Source organism: Callorhinus ursinus, unplaced genomic scaffold (assembly GCF_003265705.2).
Source record: "Callorhinus ursinus isolate GAN/ISIS: 27379988/994484 unplaced genomic scaffold, GSC_fseal_2.0 scaffold46, whole genome shotgun sequence".
In the NCBI taxonomy this organism is placed as follows: domain Eukaryota; kingdom Metazoa; phylum Chordata; class Mammalia; order Carnivora; family Otariidae; genus Callorhinus; species Callorhinus ursinus.
The window spans coordinates 10,723,568-10,737,476 of record NW_027397108.1 but is presented as its reverse complement, the minus strand read 5'-3'; the positions used below and the strand labels follow the sequence as shown (position 1 = coordinate 10,737,476).

The following is a 13,909-nucleotide window of genomic DNA, read 5'->3' as shown; positions in this document are numbered from 1 at the left end:
CTGAGAATTCTTTGGATGTGGGGTTGGTGGGGCACCTGTGTACTGGGGATGAATCGGGGTCATCTGGGTGGCTGTGGTCAAAGAAGTGACAGACCTATGAGTCCAAACCACAGCCGGGCTTCATCCTGTGTCTTCCGCTGAGCCTGGGCCGTAGTCCCTCGGAGATGGGGCGGGCTTGGCCATAGGAGTCCGAGTAAGCAGGGAAGGGGTTTGCCTTGTGCCTGGAGGTGCTTGGGGCGTGGCTCTCCCTTGACCATGCCTCTGCTTTGATTCTGACTTAGTGATCTGGGTCCTGCCCCTCCCCCTGCAGTGGGCGGTCAGGGTCACCTGTGTCTCTAAAAAAAAGTGGTCCTCAGATGCTGGCGTTGTCCAAGTTTATGCGTTTGGAGTCTTTGGAAACAGGGCGCATGCTATACTTCCGGGGGAGCCCAAATAGCACAGAGCCAGCTGGCGGCCCCTCTCCTCCCTCCTGCCGTGCAAAGCTTTTAAATTGTCTAGGGTCTCGATACGCTTATAGTTCTGAGTTTGTCTCTAGTTCTCTACTGTCCTCCACTGCCCTGACCTCTGACCTTGTGAAGGTGTGCAGGGGCCGTCCCCGGTGGCCATTGCCCTCTCCAGACCGTCCGGGTTGGCCTTGCTGGGACCAGGGTTGGCTTTGTCCAGAGCGGCGGCAGCAGGCTCACTGGGGCTGGCCCCTATTGACCCGAGAGCGTGGAGCCTGTGCCGTGGCTGCTTCTGTTCCGTGTAGTCTGGACTTCTGAAGGCTCAGCCGCATGACGGATAAATGGCAAAGCAGTAGCGGGATGGGGTGCAGGGCTGGGGGGCGGTCAAACACGGGCTCTGCGAGCAGGTGCTGGTCTGGTCATCCCATCCCGGGTTCCGAAGGGCAGACACCTGCCTCCCCCCCCCCCCCCCCCCCCCCCCGCCTCCCGCCCCGTGAGATACAATCTCCTGTTAGGCTGATAAGAAAGGCGCTAACAAGCTCTGAGCACCTGCTGTGTGGGCCTTTCTCAGGCTGGCCAGGGAAAGTGTGTTCTCCAGGCTCAGGGACGCTCTCCAGGAGTGGAGGGGTGGCTGCCCCATCAGGGAGAGGTTCGTTCTGGCTGGACAAGAAGAGAAGTACAGGGAAGCCCAGGGCCACTGCTTCCTGTGAGAGCCCCCCGTGAGACTGAGGGCAGGTGTGCGTGCAAGGCTGGGCCGTAGCTTCAGGGGACACCCTGGTGGCTTCCTCCACTGCGCCCCTTGCCCAGGGCCCCACCCCAGCCTGGGCCCCTCCTGTGCTGGCTGCTTTTCTGTGCTCCCCCGTGTTCCATCCCAGCTGGGACCTCACTGCCCCCCCATCCAGCCCCTCCCTCCCACCCCCCACCTGCCAGAGAACAAGGGTAGGCTGCTTGGAGGGCCTGCTGGCCCATAGAAATGAGTCGCTGCTGACCCCTGGCGTCAGGAATGCCCACCTGCAGGAATTGCTAGAACCAGCGCGTGAGCCGGCAGCCCGGGGATGGCGGGTGGGATGTGCAGGGCAGTGGGCAGTGATGACCGGGCCGTGGGGCTGCACAACAGACTCTGGGGGGATGGCCAGTTAGGAGTAGATGGGATCGGGTGGTGACCTCGAATGTGGACCGTGTGCTGTGTGTGCCAAGGGGCTGTGGCTGGGCACCACCTGGTCAAAGCTGGCTCTAGGGAGATGTGGTTGGCGCAGTGTGGAGGGCAGCCGAAGGCAGGAGACTGGCAGAAGAATGGGTTCAGGATCAGGAAGATGTCCTGGGTGTGGACAGGTGGGGCTTGCTCACCCTATGGCCTTTCATTCCCTCATGCCATCAGTGACCCGAGTGCCCCGCCCAGTGCCAGGTGCCAGGTGCGCAGGAGGCACTGGTCAAGGCAGGCGAGGCCCGTGGGGAAGGCGTGACAGGCAGGGGTCCCAAGAGTGAGTCCTGTTGTGGTGTCATGGTGGAGGGTCAGGGAAGGTCCCTAGGCCGAGAGCTATGTGCCGTGAAGGGCAGCCCTTCCCGGGGAGCGGATCCTGGCGGCCAGGGTGGCGTGGAGCAGCGTTGAGCGGCATGGTGGGCAAGCAGGGCTCGGAGCCCACCTCTGTGCGGCGGGAACTCCCGAGAGCCTGAAGCAGGGTGCGAGGCCAGCCCAGGAGCACAGCAGTGGCCAGGCCATGGGTCAGGGAGAAGCGGCCGCTGTCCCCAGCGGTAGAACCTATCAGACCCGCTGCTAGTGTTTGGAAGTGGGGGTTGAGGGAGGACAAAGGCAAAGTCGCAGACCTGGGGGCCAGGTGCAGGTGGCGGGTGGGGGAAGGTGCGCTTGGGCAATTCAAGAGCTGCTGCTGAAAGGGAGGCGTGAGTGGGTGAGGGTGGCACACATCACTGGCTTGAGGAGCAAAGGTTGCTGGCAGTGACCGTGCTTGCGCAGAAGCAGGGGAAGACGGGTGGGGCTCTGGAGGGACACAGGTAGGTCAGGCGCTCAGAAGAGGCTGGGCTAGAGAGGGATGGAGGGCACTGGATCGTGTGCGACCCCCTCCCCCGGGAGACTGTGCAGGGAGAGCCTGCACATTAGAACTGGGCGGCCCCCGGGGACAGTGCGGGAGCGCGGGGGTCTTTCACTTTCTCATTGTTAACTGTTAGCAACCTGCCCGCACGCAATGTCTTTGCAGGGCCCCCCAGGGGAGTGTGAAGGTGACATTCAGGAAGCCCGGAAAAACCCGCAGAGGGACATGCAGTCCCAGCCACAGCCCTCCCATTCACACTCTGCATGCCTGCCTCCCCCATCCCACCCAGGCTGTGTTGGGTTTCTCCCCTTTCAGCATCTGTTGCTCATCAGGAGCCATATCTCTCATGTTCCCCAGCACCCCTTTAAAGATTTTATGTTACAATTTATACACAGTAAAATTCACTCTGCATTAGATTTAAGTTTTTAATAACAGTATGCGCCGACATCGGTAATGTCTGCTTTCATCCGCTGGTCTGACTCAGAGGCAAAGCCTCTTGAACCCTCCATGCAAATTCATGCGGAACAATGCAAACAAGGAGCAGGGCTGAGGGTCTGAGGGTCTGAGGGCTTCCTCTGCCCCAAGCCTGGGTGGCAGAGGCCGGGCATCTTGGAGGGAGGCAGCGTGGCTCCCCTGGGACCGTGCCTCCACTGACTTCCCCAGAGCGGGCCCTAGGAGGGTGTGGGAGCCCTGCCTGCAGTGCCTGGGCAGAGCAGCCCTGTCTGGTCAGGCCCAGTGAGGGATGTGGGGGCTGTGGGGGGTGCTGGTGTGTGTTCGCGTGTCAGACGGGCAGGGGCCTGTGGATGACCGTGGCTGATCTTGTCCAAACATGGTCTCCGTAGCCCCACAAGGGCTGGGTGGGAGAGAGACGTGCCTTGAGCAAGGAGAGTGAGCCTGAGTGGATGGCGGGAAGCACCTCTATTACCTTGAGACAGAGAAAGATCAAAGGTCAGAGTTCACTTCCATTCCCCCATAGGCTTCGGTGTAAAAGTGTTTGTAAGAAACTGCTCCTTCAAGCAAAGTTGGAAAAGTGGATGAGTGTTTTCTAGCAGGGTGACAAGACCATGGCTGGACTCTGCTTGGGTGTGGTTGCCCGGGTCCCGCGGTGGCCCAGGTACAGTTAGGCAGACTGGGGTGGGGGTGGCCCCCACAGGTGCCACGCTACGCCCAGCTCAGGATTTGGCTCCCACTAGCTCCAGGGTACGCTGTGGGGCCTGATGCCCCCTCCCGTGCCCACCGTGTCCCCTGGTGCCTGTCGGCTGCCCACTGTCCCTTCTCTCCCCACTAGCCTTGGCAAGCACAGGCCTTCGCGGTCCCCTGTTGGCTGGCCAGTAGGAAGTCCTTCCCTTTGGTAGCTGGTGGCCAACCCAGAACTTCTGGTAGCATCCTGGAGGACAGCAGCAGAGGGCCCAGAAGGGCAGCGCCTGCTCCCCAATGACCCACGTGGGTCCAGAGCAGCCTGCAGGGCAGCGATTACCAGTGTGTGCTGTGGCATCAGACTGACCGGGGGTTCGGTCCAGCTCTAGGGCCACTGACCACGTGACCCTGGCCGCGGCCCATGTCTACGCTCCCGGCGGCGGCGGCGGCGGCTGCGTCGAGCCTCTTGGTGCCCAGGGCACAGCCAGAGCCCGAAGGGCGGCCCTGTGTGCGCCCCCACCCACCGGGCCCCCGTGCTCAGAGAACTAGGCCGCTGCGCTACTGTGTTCATCAAACTGAACTTCTTTATTAAGTGCCAAGGGTCCGGGCGGGCGCCGTCCCCCGCAGCCCCTCTGCCGAGACCAGCGCTCGGCGCGCCCCCGCCCCGGCTGCAGCGGGGGCGCCAGGCGCGCTCCGGCTGCAGGGTGGCAGCCGCTCACTTGACGTGCTCGGCCGCGTGCGAGGAGCAGTAATACTTCTTGTGGGCGATGAAGGTGGACAGGCTGCTGAACTTGATGTTGCACAGGCGGCAGTACCGGTGACTGCCGGGAGGCGCGGGCGCCGGCGCCCCCTTGCCGGGGGTCTGGACGCCCTTGTCCGAGTGGGAGGGGGGCGGCGGCGGGGGCGGCAGCACCGCCTCGGGGCTCGGGGACGGCGGCGGGCCGGGCCGGGGGCTGTCGTCCGCCGCGCCGGGGGCCGGCTCCCGCGGCTCCTGGCCGTTGAGGCCGTCGCGGGGGGGGGGGGGGCGAGGGGGCCCGGGGGCCGGGGCCGGCGGGGGGCTGGCCCAGCAGCAGGCCGTGCGCCAGGCGGAAGTGCTCGACGAGGTCGCCGCGGACCACGCCGTTGGGCGGGCAGTAGGGGCACACCACGGCGCCGCCGGGCGCGTCCTCGGGGGCGGCGCGCAGGTGGCGCGGGGCGGCGGGGCACGAGAACTTCTTGTGCGCCAGGTAGGCCTCGAGGCTGTGGAAGCTCACGCGGCAGGCCGTGCACTCGTGGTAGTCGGCCAGCGCAGGTAAGCCGGGCGCAGGGACAGGCGCCTGCCGCCGCGGCTTCTTGCTCAGGTCGATGGGGCCGTCGGCGGCGTCGGGCCCGCTGCTTCCGCTTCCGCTTCCGGGCCTGGGCGACGGCGACGCGGGCGGCTCGGAGGCGGGGCCGAGCGGCGCGGGGGGGGGGCCGGCGGCGGGGGGGCGGGGCGGGGCCGGCCGCGTGCAGCTCGTACAGCTTGCGGCGCCTGCGCGTGCGCACGGGCGGCGCGGCAGGCGCACAGGGCGCCGCCGGCGCGGGGGTCCCGGGGGTCCCGGCGGGCGCGGGCCGGCGCGGCGGCGGGTCGTGACGCGAGGCACAGTAGTAGCGCTTGTGCACCGTGTAGGTCTCGTGGCGGCTGAAGCGGATGTTGCAGGCCTCGCACAGCGTCCGGCGGGGGTCGTCGTCCTCGTCCGCCCCGCTGCCCGGGCTCGGGCTACCTGGACTGCCTTCCCGGCCCCGGCCGCCCCCCTCGGCCTCGGGCTCGGCCTCGGGGGTGGCTGCGCCCCCCGCCTCGTCCTCGCGCGTCCCGGAGCCTGGCGACGCGTGCCTCGCATCGGCCTCTGGGGGCGGTGGGCCTGGGGGCGCGCGTGTGGGGGTCGCGGGCACCTTGGCCCTGCGCGCGGGGGGCGCGTCGTCGGGCGGCCGGCGGCCGGAGCAGTAGAGGCGCTTGTGCACATAGAAGTTGTTGACGTTGTTGAAGGTGATGTCGCATTCGAAGCACGTGGCGCCCTTGGGGGCCCCCGCGAAGAGGCCGGCCTGCGACCCCGCTCCCGCCTGCAGCCGGCTGTGCACGAGCTCGGACATTTTGGCCAGGATCTCTGAGGCCGGGGGCGCGGCGGGGAACTGCGGCAGGAAGAGCGCGCCGGCTGCCAGCCCCAGCTCGCCGGGTCCGGGGCTGGAGCCGGGCGTGGGGCTGGTCAGCTCGGCCTTCACCCTGGCCGGAGCGGGGCTGGGCGGTGAGGGTGACCGCGATGCGGCCGTGGGCCCTGGTTCCGCCTCGGGCTCCTCCGTTGTGGCCTCCGTCTTGATGGCCCGGGGCGCTGCCGGGGGCTCGCTGCTGCCCCCATTCTGGGAGGCGGCTCTGGCCTCTCCATTGGTGGTCTCTGCCAGGGCCTTCCTCTCCAGTCCTGGGGATGGGGTGGGCGCCAGGCCCAGGTCGGCAGAAGCCAGGGGGCCGTGCAGGGCCGTGTGCTGCTGGAAGCTGGCCAGGCTGTCTGCAGGGAGACCCCAGGGGCCACACTTCAGGGCTGGAGCAGGACCTACCTGGGCCAGACCTGAGGAGGGGTAGGGTGGGAAGGGGAGAACTGGACTGGGTAGAGGTGGCGGAGGGCCAAGATTGAAATTGACCCCTGGTTGCCATTAGGACAAACCCCATCCCTTCCCAGCCCAGGGCCTCACCTGGGGGGAGCTTGGCAGTGGGGTGTCCGGCCCCTGGTGAGTAGATCTCAGCCTTGGAGCCTGGCTGGCAGACCATGTGGTTGGTCACCAGGTGGCTGTAGAGGATGTCCCTTGTGGTGGAGATGAAGCCACAGCTGTGGCAGACACCTGCAGGCAGGCTGTGGTATCAGGGCCCTGGGGTGGGGTGCCCCCCCAATCCCCTTCCCAGCCCCCACCTACCGCTCAGCGTGTCTGTGTGCACCTTGAGGTGCCGCTCACAGTTGGCCTTGGTGGTAAAGGCCGACAGGCAGATCAGACATACAAAGGGGCGTTCTCCTGGAACACAGGGCTGAGTGAGGGGTGGGCTCCTGGAGCCCAGCTGGCCAAGGACCTGTGACATGGGGGCTCTGTTTAAACCCTGCCTCCTCTGCCCCTTGTCCCCTAGGACTGTGGCAAGGGCCCGGCCCCGAGCTGACCATTCTGATGAGCACCGGTGGGCCATATACTCAGCACTGTGAGGTGCCCTAGGGGAATAACACAGGTCTATCTGGCAGGGCGGGCACCAGGAGCCAGATAGGACAGAAATGCATTGTTGGGTGGGCATGCACACTGCATTGCAGACTGCAGCGGGGGGGGGGGGGGGGGGCCCGGGGGGGGGGGGGGGGGCGGCAGACCGCAGCGGGGTGGGGGGGAGGGGCGTGGTGCTCACCGCTGTGGCTGCGCATGTGGATCTCCAGGGAGCTGGCGCTGGGGCAGCTCTTGCGGCACTGGGGAAAGGGGCAGACGCGCTCGTTGGGGTAGGTCTCCTTGGGCTTGTCGGCGGCGGCGGCTGCGGCCGTGGAGCCGGTGGTCTGGCGGCTGGCACAGTAGTAGAGCAGGTGGGCTTGCAGGTTTCTCTCGCTGCGGTACCAGATTCCACAGTCTTTGCAGGGGAAGACGTCTTCTGTGGGGTGAGGGAGAGGTGGGCACAGGCTGAGGGGGGCGCCCGCAACTCAGGGCAAGGCATGGAGCCTCCAGAAACGGAGGGCTTGGCGCCGAGGGCCCCTGACTTCCTGAGGAGTGAGGTTTGTGAATGGGGCCTTCCCTCCTGGTCACTGGGTTTTCTAGCTCTCCAGGATGCCCCAGGACTGCATGGATGGGGGGTCTCTGAGTAACCCCCCAGGCTGCCTCCCAACAGTGAGCCCCCCAAAGAGATGCCGGAGCTTCAGCAGGCGCCCGCGGAAGGGCTGTGGCTATGCCCACAGGCACCCGAGGGAGGGGGGCTGGCCACGTGCCGGTGATTGTGTGCTGTGAGGGGGCTTGAGGGATGGCGTGGACCTGGGCCCCTGTGGGGGAGGAAACGTGCGTGTTCGTGGGAGCAGGTCTGAGCAGCCAGGTGCACAGGGAACCCGTGAAGCACACGGGGAAGAGAACGAGAGTGGAGCGTGGCTCTGGGCGGCCTAGGGTGGGCTGAGGCTGGGGGGCTGCAGAGGAAGAGCAGCTCGCCCTGTGTCTCCCCTTAGCTCTCCCCGCAGTGGTTTCATATCAAGTACTGATGGGCCAACATTGCTTAATTCACGTTTATCTCAAGACAGGTGGCCTGGGACTTTTCAGTTTATAGGAGCTTAGATTGCGGGGGCTGGGGGGGTTCCCAGCTGGTGAAGGCCTCTGACAGGTGGTTCTCAGGGTCTTTGAGCAGGATGCTGCGGAGTGCTGTTTGTCTCTGCTCCATGGCCCCTTGGCTGAAGACAGGGCAGGGGGAAGGCTTGTTCTGGGCCCTGGGACGTGTCTGGGCTCTAGTGCAGCTTAGGACCCAATTCTTATCCCGGTGTCTCTGAGGTTTATCCTGGGTCCACAGTTGTGGCAGAGGGGGTCCTCAGGGCAGCTCTGTTCTCTATTAGCTGAGGCGCTGAGCTCTGAAAGGCCCCCTGGTGGGTTTGTTTCTGTACCTATGGGGCCAGGGCTGGGAATGGTGCTGCTGGCTGTGGGTGGGGCAGGGGGCCTCAGAGGCCCCTTCAAGCCCTGGCCTTAGCCCTGAGGTTTAGTGAGGACGGTCATGGACCCCTACCCCCAGGGCTGACCACAGCCGAGTCCTGGTGGTGCAGGTAACCTACACAGATGCCTGGTGTTACCACGACCCCGTTGCACAGGTGAGAAAACAGGCCAGAGTGGTTGAGTCTCAAGAATTAAACCAGGTATGATGGACTCTGTATTGAGGCTTTTCTAGCCCACAATGGCAACAAGTCCTGTTTCAGGGTGAGGCGTGGACACCAAAGCCTTAGACTGAAGGGGAGAAAGCTCTCCCAGCACCTCGGAGCGGCCCCACCGCCTCAGCGCTGGGGACGGGACTGACCCTGCTGGGCCACCGTGGGCACCAGATGTTCCTGGCGACCGAGGTAAGGTGGCCGTCCTGGCCCTCCCCGCAACCTGCGTCTGGACAGGGTCCTGCACCCAGTCCCCCACGCTCCCTGGAGGGCTCTGGGGGGTGAATCTCACACGTGCACTCGGCCCTCTCCCCGCCCCCCCGTCATTTCCACCAGCCCACAAATGCACACCAGGATTGCCTGAGTTCCAGCAACGCCAGCCTGTCCCCTCCGCACACTCCGTCTCTCCTGCTCACTCAGCTCCGTGGGCCCGTCTCTGCCCTTGGTCTCTCCACAGCCAGGATGTTGTGCACCCCCGCTGCCTGGCCCCCAGCCGCCTCCAGGGCTCCCCTTTGGTGTCCCAAAGCCATCGGGGGTCAGGGTGCTCAGAGTGGGCCAGGGCAGGTCCCCCATCCAGCCTGTGCTTCCAGCCCTCCTCACGTTTGACTTCCTCAAAAGGTCACTTCTAAGTTCGCAGCCCTGCAGTTGGATCCTACCCCTCACTAAATAAAAGCCCCCCTGGTTGGGTCCCCGTTGCTCTGAGAGGAAATCCTGGCCCTTGCCTGGAACCACTTTGGGAGAACCACCGTGCTGGGCTTGGGCCCCAGCACCCCCAATAAAGTTGGCCACGGCCACCCTATGACCGTGTCCCCACCTTACTTCATGAGATGCGTCGTGCTCGAGGCCACCCCCCCCCGGTCCTCGTAAGGCTGTGCCACTCAGGGGTGGTGGTGCCCTCGGGACAGGCTGGGTGACCCCAGACCCCTTGGTTCAGCGTGGATGGCAGGAGTGCAGCAGAGTAAACCCTACTTCGCAGTGACACTGACTCCGAGAGCATCCCAGCAGGGAGTGAGCGACGGGGCTCTTTCACCCCAGGTGTCTCGGGGTGGTTGTGCCCCCAGGGGACGCTTGGCCGTGTCTAGCGTGTAGACGCAGCCCTGTCATCTGCCGGGGTGGGAGCCAGGCTGCTGCTCAGCATCCCACCGTGGGCATGTAGCCCGCTCTGCTCGAAAGCTGCAGCTGGGCCTGGCTCCCCGCCCAGCTGGTGGGGTGAGAGCACGTGGGGCCCGCCCCTGTGCCCACACTCCTTGGCTGCAGCACGGCTTGCTCTGCTCAGATCCCAGTGGTAACCCACCGTTGTGGGTCCACGGAGCCCAGGTGGCACGGGTCATGTACTCACTGTTGATGACCGCTGTGGCCAGGATGGACGCCATGCCGGCCTGCTGGGGCAGGAGCTGGATGTCTGCATGTGCGGGGGCTGGGCACTCAGGCTCTGCTGGCTCCTCCTTCACAGGGTGGCTGGGGGTGCCCTGGGGCTCGGCTGCCGTGAGCAGCACGTTCAGCAGTCCGCCCGCGGGCACCGGCTTGGTGAGTCTGCACCAGAGGGCTTCATCTGTGGGGGCAAAATCCTCGGTGGCGGGAGGGCCACGGGCGACTCACCCTACCATCCCGAGCCCCTCCCCACGGCCCCCTCCTGGAGACCAGGCGTCTGAAGTCTGAGGTGGGGGATGGAATCCAGGCCCTGGTCAGGGGGTGACCGTCTGGCTCCCTGGGCCTGCCCGCTCCCACCTAGTGGGAGGGCCCTGAAGACGCACGGCTGCCTGGAAGAAGGGTGGCCTGAGGGACAGGCAGCAGGGCCCTGGGCCAGGAGCTAGGAGCTGCCAGGCAGGCACTCCCGCTTCTCACAGCTCCACCAGGAGCCACTGTTCCCGCGGTAGCCAGCAGGGGGCAGCCTCTGCCAGCCACCCAGGCACCCGCCTGCTCACCTCCTGCACCCTGCTTGAGGCCACCAGGAACCCTACACCCCAGGCCAGCCTCGCGTCCGTCAGCTCCCGTGAGAACCTTGTCCTGCCTGGCGGACAGTGGCCAGAGCCCTGCTGACCGGGGCGGGAGGGGCAGGCCAAGCAGCACTAACTGGACTGCTTCCTGGCTGGGTGTACAAACCCAGGGCTGATGGCACCTCCAAGCACCCCTTGATGGGTTGGGGGCTGGGATCCTCCCCCACCCATGGAGGGGGACAGAGGGGTGAAGGGTGGCCCAAGTTCCCAGACGCTGGGCTCAGCACCTGCACTGGACCTCCATCAAGCCACGGAGGCTCCCATGTGGGGACAGAGCTGGAGGGAGGGGCTGCCCACAAGGCCCACTGGGCTGGGCACATGCCGCCAGGCCTGCCCCTGACAGCCTCTGGCTCCCTCCTGAAATGAGAGCTGCCCGCAGGACAGGGCTTTGGCTCCTCTGGGAGCATTCAGCTGAATGTGCTGCGTGCAGGGAGGCGACATGGCCGTGGCACCCCCCCCGGAACATTCCAGCAAAACAGAGCCCCCCACTGGGGAATGAGGCCCTCTCCTGTGGTTGCTGGGCATACACCCTCCCGACGGCCACGCTGGCTGAACAGACCTAGTGTGGCCGTAGAAATTGTCACGATTCTGTGCTGGCATCATCCCCTTGGGGACGGAGCGGACCTCCACTGCCCTGACATGCTGGTTGTCACACACCGAGAAGACCGTGTCACCCTTCGCTTAGGGGTCAAACCTAAGCGAAGGGTCCCGCCTGCCCGTGACAATTTCTACGGCCACCCCTGCCCGCAGGACAGGGCTTTGGCTCCTCTGGGGCGATGGAAGCCCCTGCCTCACGTCTGAGTGGCTTGAGCTGTCTGAACTGAGCAATAGCGGAGGGGGATGCTCCCCCTCCTCCTTCCCGGGCCACACCTTCTAGAAGGTGCAGGGAGGCAGGCCCAGAAACAGAGGCCTGAGAAGGCCAGGGAACGTGGCCCCGGCCCCACGAGGCTGGGTCTGAACATGGCCCTCCTGCTCTTCCCCAGGACGAGCCAGACCACATAGGACTATGGTCTAGCTGGTACCTTGGCCCACCTGGCCTGGGATTCTCTGCTGACTCTGGCAGTCTCCCAGAGGCCCAGGAAAAGCAGCAGTGCCCCGGGCCCCCGAGACCCCAGGGCTGACCTCTTCAACCAGGGTGCCCCGAGGCCTGGCCCTAGCTCGCCTACTCTGCTCAGCCCGGCAGGCTGCTTTCCCTTTAAGGGCCAGCCCAGGGCCAGCTAAGTGGTCCCCACCTGCCGGAAGGCCGCGAGGGAAGCGCCATGATACCAACCCTTCCTGTAGATCTCCGCATTGGCTTCGGCCTCGGTCAGGGCCTGTGGCAGCGACGTCAGCCAGCAGGGCTGGTCCTCCAGCAGCAGCGTCAGGGCAGGGCCCTGGTGGGGGGGGGGGGGAAGGAGGGGGCTCATCAAGGACCCGGCACGGGAAGATGCTGGCCGAGGGTCCCGCGTGGCACCCAGGGAGGGGCCCGTGACCCCCTGGCAGGGAGGCCAGGCTGCAGCCTGCTGCCCCTAACTGGGCGCTGTGCAGCCAACAACGAGCAGGCAGCCGGCACCTCCCACGTGCGGGGCGTTGGGCTCTCTTGGAAACTGAGGCCCAGGGAGCGGCGGAGCCGGGATTCGCGCCCCATCTGTGTTCTCGCCCTGCCTCCCTGCTGTGGCAGGCTGCTGGGTGCTACGGGGCAGCCCGTGGGGCACACGGGCCAGACCGAGCACGGGTTCCTCCCACACAGGCCCCCAAAGTGAGCTCCCAGAGCTGAGGCTGAGAGTGGCCTTGAGGAGACGGTGTCTCCCCAGAGAGGGGCTTCTAGGTCCTCCCCAAGGTTGGGGGGTGGTTCCCTGCCTGCTACAGGGCATGGCAGGCCCACCTCTGTCCCGTCCACCCTGAGGCCAGCCCACGGCAGACACAAGCACATCCTCCTGGGCCCAGTAGCTGAGGCCCCCAGGCAGCAACATGACCCCATGCCAAGGGTGGCTTGGCCTCCCTGCGGCTCCCAGAGACTGACATCCGTGTGTGGGGTTAGGGCGGAGGGGGAGAGGGGGCAAATGGCGTGGCTCACGCCAGCACCACCTCGCCCCTCCACCTCCGCCTCCTGGCTCTGTCCGCAAGCTGGGCCTTTGCAGTGCCTGGAAGGCAAGAGTGCTCTGGGCTCAGCCCATGAGGCTGCTGCTGGGGGCCTGCAGAGTGGGGCTCCCTGATTTCTGACACCCAGGGCCACCCCAGCAGGAGAGGAAGCACACTGGTGCCAGGGAGGGAGGGCAGCCTGCGGCCCCGCTCTGCGGCCTGGCCCCTGGTCAGACATTGAGACCAGGCACAGGTCTGTGGGGGCAGAACCCTGGCCTGGCTTTGCCCTAGGAGGTTGGGGTGACCCCTGCCACATCGGGCCCTCAGCCCCAGTGCCAGGCCTGGGGTCTGGGCCGGCTGCTCCGACCAGGGGTGCCCAAGCTCTGCCACCAGGCACAGTACGCACCCACTTTGGGGCTTTTGTTTTATGCAAATAAGTGCATTTTATTCAGAAATGGTGCATGGGGACCTTGCGTTGGAGAACAAGTATCACCTGGAAACGCTGCCACCTAGACTGGGTGGCTGTGTGCACCCCAGGGGCCCACGCAGCCGCCGGCCGGGACACCACCATGGTGGGACATGATGGTGTGTGAGGTGTCCTCCGATTCTGGGTACCTCCCTGCCAGGTCCAAGCCCGGGTGCTTCCCTGGGCTTTGCCACCTGCCCATGGACAACACAGGCTCGAGAGCCGGGCTTTGGGGTCCAGGCCAGGCGTGGCCTCCCCTGCTGTGACCTTGAGCTGAGTACCACCCTGCAATCCGAGGTTAGCCCTCTGTCCACTCTGCCCGCTCGTCCCTACCCTGCGGCAGGCTCAGGCCCACGAGCCAAGCGCTCCTGGGGAGACCCCTAACAAGGCTGGGGCAGCGTGGCCAGTGGGGTGGCCATGGAAGGGGCAAGTGGCTACTAGTGGCCAGGGGGGCAAGCTCTAGCCGTGGGAGCAGAAGCGGCCTGCACCCATGCCTGCCCTCTCTGCAAACGGGCACTGCCCCTCATGCTCGGAGCTGTGACCCAACCCACGTGCCTGTCGCAGGCCTGCCATTGCCTTGCTACCTGCTCCCGGTGGTGGGGCTGGGTGGTCGAGGCCTCTCTGCCACTCAGCCCCTCCTAGGGCACTGGAAGCATCGATCTGCGCGAAGCCCTCCCTCCCAGCCGTGCCCACCTGTGCGCAACCAGCACACAGAACACAGGAGCCCCCCTCCTCCTTGCTTTCACCTTCCCTTCGACCGGCAGGACACAGCAGGTGAGGGCTGCGCCTTTGGATGCAGAAGGCTGGGGTCCACTGGGGCCCCAGGTCAGCAACTGCCACAGGTCAACTCAGGGAGAGCATCTCTGCCACGACAGGCAAACCCTGCTTTTTG

The 13,909-nt window shown here is 65.7% G+C and overlaps 1 protein-coding gene across 1 annotated transcript in view; it reads right to left on the bottom strand.

The window, feature by feature from the left end:
• Positions 1–4,194: 4,194 nt before the first annotated feature.
• Positions 4,195–13,909, bottom strand: part of ZFPM1 (zinc finger protein, FOG family member 1) — a 66,532-nt gene continuing 56,817 nt past the window's right edge. The window contains 8 exon segments of the mRNA XM_073882383.1: positions 4,195–4,644; positions 4,646–5,094; positions 5,096–6,147; positions 6,332–6,478; positions 6,551–6,646; positions 7,020–7,253; positions 9,833–10,045; positions 11,761–11,863. Of these exon segments, the coding sequence (XP_073738484.1) occupies positions 4,344–4,644; positions 4,646–5,094; positions 5,096–6,147; positions 6,332–6,478; positions 6,551–6,646; positions 7,020–7,253; positions 9,833–10,045; positions 11,761–11,863 (2,595 nt within the window). The 3' untranslated portion in view covers positions 4,195–4,343.